We start from the raw sequence: 8,343 nt of genomic DNA on the forward strand, positions 1-8,343 counted from the left end.
GTGAGTGTGTGTGTGTGTGTGTGTGTGTGTGTGTGTGTGTGTGTGTGTCAGGGTTTTATTTATCATGTAGCTTTCAGACAAATTCCACGAATATGGTACACTTTGGCATATTATGATGTTTTTAAAGCATTAGAGATTCAAATCTCATGTTGTTGTTGCAAGAACTATAATAAGTGTTATCTAACATAAAATTAACGCTTAAACACATTAATTGTCTGAATTCCGCATTATAATGGGGTGTTTTATTTTCTTAATGTGTTGTTTATTAGGGGCTAAATCTGAAATGAGAACACAAAAATAGATGACCATCAAGTACAGCAGTTTAGATGACTGGCTTTACAGAAAACACAGAAGAACGTGTATTTTCTTTCTTAATATTTTTGTCTTGTTCTCCATTACAAATATCTGAACCAAGATATATAAGAAGATATTTAAGATATATAAGCAGCAAAATTACATTAGACACTAAGTCTTGTTTTCTGGTGTAAACATGTTTCCATTTGAATTAAGTTTATATTTCTGACCCCACTGGAATATATTTTTTTCTTGTTTTAAGCATAAACTCAATTCTTTCTGATACAGTTTTCAGAAGTCATGTCTTGTCATGTCATTGAATGTTTGTCCTAGACTTTTTTTCTACTACATTTTTAAAATGTCCTTCACACTAAGAAAAAAAACACTTAAAGGTTCTTTGGGGAACCAAAAATGCTTTTTCAATGGCATTACTGTGAAAACCACCTTCTGGAAGCTTTATTGTGAAGCTTGTAGTCTGTAAATCAGAAGGCCTGTGAATGTGCATCTGCAGTGTCTGTCTGATGTTTGTTCAGATGCCGTCCACCGGCGACTGGACGGGGACTCTGGGCCGAAGCGGGCCCATGGGCGAGATCCCCTGTAGACGAATGCGTAGCGGCAGTTACGTCAAAGCCATGGGCGACCTTGAGGATAGCGACGACTCCGACGGGAGTCCCAAACCCTCGCCGAAATGTGCCGCACGGAGGCAGAGCTACTTACGCGCAACACAGCAATCACTAAGTGACCAGTTCCCCTCAAGAAAGTAAGTCAACACAGTATATGATCAATACATGCACATATTGTTTCTGTTCATTATTAAAACAAAACTCACATATGCACCAGTGTTAATTTCGTTGACAAATCATTTTCGTAATTTTTTTCGCCGACGACAACGAGACGATAACGAACTAAAACTCTTTTTGAATGACAAAAACTATGACGTAAATCTATTGACATTTTTGTCAACGAATAAAAACGAGACGAAAATGTTAGGGAGGGACGATTTGGAAAGAGATTCATTCAGAACGAATCTGCTGCGTGGTTCGGAGGTTAGATGCGTACATATGAACCGGCGGGACATAAGCTAACATACACTTGCTGCACGTCGCATAAAACGCTCAAAAATTTCAATATGTGGGAGTAAGAGAAGAGCAGACATATGGATAAATCTGACGATGCAAGAGAGAACTCAACTCGGTCTGGTTTTCTGAGCGCAGACACTGATGCACACACACACAGAAAGCGCCTCTCACAGCGAGCGAGTACTCTTTCGCGTCGCATGAACGGAGAATTGCACACAAAATGATGTCGAATTGTCCGTTTTGACGAGTATTCACATAAACACAGTTGATTACGTCTTAAGTGAGACTAAATGGCATTTTAGTCAAAAGACTATGACTAAAACTAAATCTAAATTAACACTGGTACAAACACAGAAACACTCACTGGTGGTCTGCCACGACGCCAGAGACCCCATCTAAGGTGTGAGCTCCGTTATTTCATGCCTTCTGGATCAGGATGAGTTTATCGGTGTTGATTCTCTCACATACATGCATCAGAATCCAGCTGTGCTTGTTCATCTGCTAGATTAAGCACAGCTAGTCTCTCTCCTCCTGCATATGCTGAGCCTCACACAACCTTTCTGCTGCTCACATGTAAAGAAATCTCATCTTTTTGGTCTTGAGCAGTAAAGTTGCTAGTTTATGGACATGAAGTCTCTATTGGCACTGTCAACCAACTGTGATTTATTTATTTTTTTTCCACTGGGTTGGGTTGTACATGAAATAATTGCAAAAACACGAGTTTATTTTTTTCCACATCCATTTGGGTCACTTTTAAATGTGGTTCTAAATCAAATTTGACATCAAGAAGTCTCATTCAAACAATAATGGAGTTTAGTATAAATTGTAAAGTATTTGCTATATTTGTTGTGCTGCGTTTCATTTATGCTGATTTAAATCAAACAAATATTGTGTCTGTTCAGGATGAATCTCGTTACTTTATTAGAGTGCAGTGTTGTTTTAGTAAAACTAAATATTTTACTAAATATATACTACTACTGCAGTAGTATTTATTTATATTTTGAATGAGCTTTTATTTTTATATTCTCAGTTTTCATTTGACTTATAGTGTAGGTTTTAATTATTTTGTTATGTGCTTTGTTTAATTTTTATTATTTCTATTTATTTTTTTATTTTAGTTTTAGTTATTTTAGAGGTCAATATTTCTTGTTCAAGTTTTTAAGTTAAAGTTTTTCATTTCATATTCACATTTTATTTTTATTTTAGCTTTATTTTAAGTTTTTGTTAAAAATCATAAAGAAATAATAGAATTATTAATTGTAGAATAATAGGATTTTTGTGCAATATTTTTTTTATATTATACTTTCAGTTTTGTGTTCATGTTTTGCTGAGATTGTCCCTAATAGCTCTTACCTTCCTCTCCTAACCCTGATTGTTTAGACTATGTTTGCAATGGCATACTAGCTTATTGCTTACCAAATACTTTGCAGTTTACACTGTATTCTGATTATTATTATTTTTAATAATAGCAAATGAAATAAACAATTTTTTAAACATTATTAAACTTTAAAAAAGTAAATGAAACATAATATGGATAATAAGCTATATTGTTGTCACATGACCTCCTCACCATGCATGTGAGTAGCATCCAGTTGTCATAATAATTCAATTTTGTGTAAAAATATATTTGCCAGTTCAATCAAATAATGATTCAAAAAATAGATTTAAAAAATGACTGCTGCTTTATTAATTGCATTGCATAGTGAGCAAATATAGTACATTATTCAGGTATTATATGCATACAGAATTGTTGCATATTGTGCACAGTACTATGTAGTGCTGGAATAGTAAAAGCAGTATGTTAGTATGCTGTTCTGAACATAGTGTTTGTCTCTCTGTGTGTTTTTCAACTTCTATAAGTTTCCCTTTAATGTCTTAAACTTGTTGGTTTGAAGCCCCGCCTCTTCTGTTTTAAGCACCGCCCTCTTTCTGCACTGTAAGCTCCTCCCCGTCTCACCCTGTAACCCTGCCTTCTCTCCAGCCGTCTGCTGGACTACTCGATGCTGCAGGGGGATCTGGAGGCTCTCTGGTCCCCCCTCCACAGCATCAGCACCCTGCAGCAGATCGGACGCTCTGTCAGGTCAGTGCAGTGAGGAGAAATCTGTCCGACCGACCGCAGCTCCTCACTGACCGCACAAAGGAGTCGTCGCACCAGTGCTGCTTTCCTGAACTCCTCTCAAATTAGGAGTGCTGATTGAAAATTGGTTTACTATTGGTCACTATTAATGCTTGAAACAGTTCTCCTACTCTGAGATGTTTAGTCTGAGGTGGTTTTCTCCATACAGCACATTTGTGGACAGATCCGATGTTTGGGCTTTGGTTGCATTGCACCATTGCAGACAAGTGGTTTGCGATTTGGAGAGAGAGAAAGCCTCCTCAGCGCTTCTAATGCTCACCCTGACTGCTATAAGAGCTCTGATTGGACACTGAATGTAAACTAGAATGGAGTACTTTGCTGATTGGTCATTAGCTGTGCTGCTTCAGTCTGACTGGATCGTCAAACTATTTGAGGAAACTGTGGTTTTTATTTTAGAGCAGCAATCTCCTGTGTTCACCAGGCTAATGACACAAATCAGCTGTGATAGATGGATGGATGATGAAAAGATGGATGGGTTCATTAAAAAAAAAAAAACTGGAAAGATGGTACATTTCCTAATATGTAAATGCTTCTTCAGTAGTTTTGTTACAGCTTCTCCATTTCCATGTGCTTTTTGTATAGTAGACCAGGGGTTTTCAATCTTTTAGATGCCACGGACCCTCAAATTTAATCATCCTCGTGCGAGGGACCCCCATCCTAATAGCAAAAAGGCATATAGTGTCTTTTATAAAGAACCAATTTATACTGTGAAAAATTTATATCATAATCATTGTTTCTACTCATTATAGTACTGTACTAGATGTATTATTTATTTATTACTTTCATTTATTTATTTTAATCTAATTTCTGTTTATTTCATTAAATCAAATTTTTATTTTTGTTTAATCTTATTTGTATTTTTTTATTTAAATGTGATTTAATTTATATGTTAATTTCCATCTTATTTTTACATATTTTAAAATATATTTAAAAATATTTTAATCTTTTTTTATTATTTATTTTTACACTGTTTCACTTTTATTGGTTTATTTTATTTATTTAATGTTTTATTTTTATTTAAATAGTTTACAATTCTTTCTATTTTTAAATTAATATATATTTTATTAATTTGTTAAATCCAATTTTGTTTATTTATTTTCACCTTATTTTTATTTATTTTTATCTTGCAATTATATACATTTATTTTTTTATCTTTTATTCTATTTCTATTTTGTTTTTTTACACTTTTCCTCTAAATATTTCCACTGGCCCCCCCAGCACTCCCTTGTGGCCCCTGGGGGTCCCCGGCCCCAGTTTGAAAACCCCTGTAATAGACAATAAAGCACTTTTTCGCTGCTTTTGTCCTTTCTCTCATCTCCTGCCTGTTCTCTTCCCTCTGTGACCCCGGTCCCCTTCCTGTCCTCAGCTGTCTTCCTTCTCTGCGAGAGTACTCTGGGAATCGCAGTCTGGATAACCTGGACTGCATCGGAGGCAGTTCTCCGTTCCCAAACTGGGATGATGACGACTTCAGTCAGGGCTGCAGCACGCTGGGACGCGGCAGCTGCATAAGTCAGGTCAGACCCCTCATGACCTTTGAGTTCATTATAGGACACGACTAGCAGATGAGGATGAAGATGCGTAATTTGCACTGAATATAATGACAGTCTTTCTGTTAAATAACTTAAGAAATGGGCTGATTTATCAGTGTGTCACTTGTGACATTTGAGATTATACAAATGGTCCATCACAGCTCACACAGCTTAGAGAAATGCATCAGCTCAACGACTAATAAGTAATTAAAGTTGCAGTCCGTAAGTTTTGCCTCTTTGTCGCCATCTCTGTTTGGAAACCTGGAATTGCAGCTATGTGTGGAATTATCTAGCTTGTGTGGGTTGTTGAGTCGGCACGGCTCCAGCGCGGATGAATCTAATGTTCTGAAGAGTATATGTGTGGCAGTCAGTCGCTGCACCGGTGTGGATATTTACTGTACTTCGGAATCACAGATTCTAGCCTACGTCTTGGAATATATGACTCAAATAAGCATTTTCGACGTATATTGCCATCTGAACAAGTAAGTAACAAGTCTGCCACGTTTGTTCTGACCAACTGAGGAAAAAAGCATTACCGTAAATCTCGCTACCAATGGTGTTTAAATCTAAAGATTGGTTAGCTCATATCACATGAAACCGTTCAAATGATTATTATTGTTATACTTTATTCTCAAATGATTAATGTTAACAACATCAGCATTGGTGACTATGAGTATAGTGTGTATTAGCGTGTAGATTTCAATTTCTGCACAGTCTAGTCTAATTGTCATACTCTTCGAATTTCATATTCAGAAATTCTTTGAACCCAAAAAGCAAATTATGCTCCCTTCAAACTGGTTTTCTTTAAAATATAAATCTTTGTAATCCCAGGCTATCTGTAATCAGAAGCACATTTATAACTGGAATATAATTTAATTTCATTCACATGTGTTTCATAAACAACATCAGCATTGCGTGACTATGAGTATAGTGTGTATAAGCGAGTAGATTTCAATTTCTGTACAGTCTAATCTCCAATTGTAATCCCAGGCTATCTGTAATCAGAAGCACATTTAAAACTGGAATATAATTTAATTTTATAGTTTCATAAACACATAGTTCTTTCTGGATTACAATCCGCCATCAAAATGATACATTTAATTATTCCGGCTGCTGTGAGAAAAGGCTATAAGCGATCGGCCGCCTGCAGGATCCTCACATGTGATAGTCTAGTAGCCGGGACAACTTCTTTGTTTACAGACGTGACGTAATGATGCAGTGCCATGCTCAAATTTCCCACGAAAACCTACCCGTACCACTCAAATTAGAAAACATTATTATAAGCTAACCGTTGTGAATCGGGCTAAAGTAAGGCGATAGTTTTGAACACTGGCTGGTTATGTACTTGCTCAAATATTGATTTCGGATCATTTTTAACCAAAAAAAGTTACGGACTGCAGCTTTAAACTGACACAAATGCTCTGGGCTCATGAGGTTTTCAAACACACGCACACACATAACCAAATATAATAGCTACAATACTAGAATGTTTAATCTTCCTACTTCTTGATGTCACCTGTCAATTTTGACTGTGCATTTCTACTAACTTCTTAGCAGACTTTAATAGCTGTGTTCAGAATAGTGTACTACTCTTTGTGCAGTATGCATGCTGCGCATAGTTTGCACATTTTCTGTATAATTGCATTTATGCAGTGTTTTTTTCATTATTACATATTTATTTGCATTTTGATAGTATGAATGCAGTACATGAATGCCCTACTACATTTTCCAAACTGTGCTGTAAAATCAGAGCAACTGTAGAATGATTTCTGAAGATCATGTGACACTGAAGACTGGAGTAATGATGCTGAAAATTCAGCTTTGATCACAGAAATAAATTACAGTTTAACACATATTCACATAGAAAACAGCTATTGTAAATTGTAATAATATTTCACAATAATTCTGATTTTATTGTATTTTTGATCAAATAAATGCAGCCTTGCTGAGCATAAAAGTCTTCTTTCAAAAACATTTTAAAATCTTAATTCTTCCAAACTTTTGGCGGCCAGTGTGTATATAATGCATACTGCGCAGTATTCAGTAATGTCATTCTGAACATAGCCATGCACCCGTCACAGTTATTTTCCAGTCATGCCAGCCCACATCACCTGCCACTGTCCCAGCAGGTGCGAGACATGGAGTTGAGCCAGCATTATGGAGATGAGCTGGAAGACATGCATCCTCACTCACGATGCAGCGATCCTCCTGACATGCCCATGCCCACATGCTTCCGCTCCCGAAGCCATAGTTACCTTCGTGCCATTCAGGCCGGCTGTTCTCAAGACGACGACACGGCGTCAGTGGATTCTGATTCACCGCCGCCCACGACCACAACGACCGTACGCACCTACAGAAACAGCACCGGTGAGTACAGACGTCACGTGACCAGTGTTCAGAGAATAAAGAGAATAAAACATCTCCGGTGTGTTTCTGTTACAAAAAGAGGAGAACATTTTAAAAAGAAAAGAATTTCAAGAATTGATGGTATTACTGACTGGAGTCCTGTCAGAAAAAGTTAAGTCATGCTGTTGATCTAATAACACAAAATAAGCTGAAGTTTGATATATGCATTGATATATATGCATTTTTATTTTTATTATAAACATGCCCAGTATTTATAGATGTAGCGAACTAAATCATTTTCACTCAAGTGAATATTTCTAATATATTTCTAAATGAATATTGAGGTTTTTTTTTTTTAGATCATATATACACAAATATATACACACAATTAAAAAAAAATTAAAAAACTCATATACACAAACTGTAGTGCACAAAAAAATGTTTCAACATTTTCACTGCTGTTGCACAGGATAGAGGAAACACTGAACACACACCTTTTGTGACAACTTGCCCCGACAGCAGCTTATGGTTGTCCCACTATAGTATAAGTTGTCATAATGAAACCTGCCATTTTTATAGGTATTTTTAGGCAAATAAATCATTAAAAAACAAATATGAAAAATAAAACCATGTGACAACTAGCCCCGGTAATTTGACAAAACAGTAGTATTTTTCTTTGCAAACATCTGAAGCAGAGAGAGAGAAAGAGAGAGAGAGAGAGAGAGAGAGAGAGATATAAAGAGAGAGAGAGAGAGAGAGAGAGAGAGAGAGAGAGAGAGAGAGAGAGAGAGAGAGAGAGAGAGAGAGAGAGAGAGAGAGAGAGAGAGAGAGAGAGAGAGAGAGAGAGAGAGAGAGAGAGAGAGAGAGAGAGAGAGAGAGAGAGAGAGAGAGAGAGAGAGAGAGAGAGAGAGAGAGAGAGAGAGAGAGAGAGAGAGAGAGAGAGAGAGAGAGAGAGAGA

General features: G+C 36.6%; 1 protein-coding gene across 1 annotated transcript in view; it reads left to right on the forward strand.

The window, feature by feature from the left end:
* The window catches only part of dlgap4b (discs, large (Drosophila) homolog-associated protein 4b), a 106,207-nt gene that overhangs the window by 77,441 nt on the left and 20,423 nt on the right, over window positions 1-8,343 (forward strand). Inside the window, exons 5-7 of the mRNA XM_016489245.1 lie at window positions 828-1,054; window positions 4,877-5,024; window positions 7,169-7,406. Coding sequence (XP_016344731.1) covers window positions 828-1,054; window positions 4,877-5,024; window positions 7,169-7,406 — 613 coding nt within the window. The remainder of the gene's footprint in view (window positions 1-827; window positions 1,055-4,876; window positions 5,025-7,168; window positions 7,407-8,343) is intronic.

This window comes from Sinocyclocheilus anshuiensis, unplaced genomic scaffold, assembly GCF_001515605.1.
Source record: "Sinocyclocheilus anshuiensis isolate Anshui unplaced genomic scaffold, SAMN03320099.WGS_v1.1 scaffold1753, whole genome shotgun sequence".
NCBI lineage: Eukaryota > Metazoa > Chordata > Actinopteri > Cypriniformes > Cyprinidae > Sinocyclocheilus > Sinocyclocheilus anshuiensis.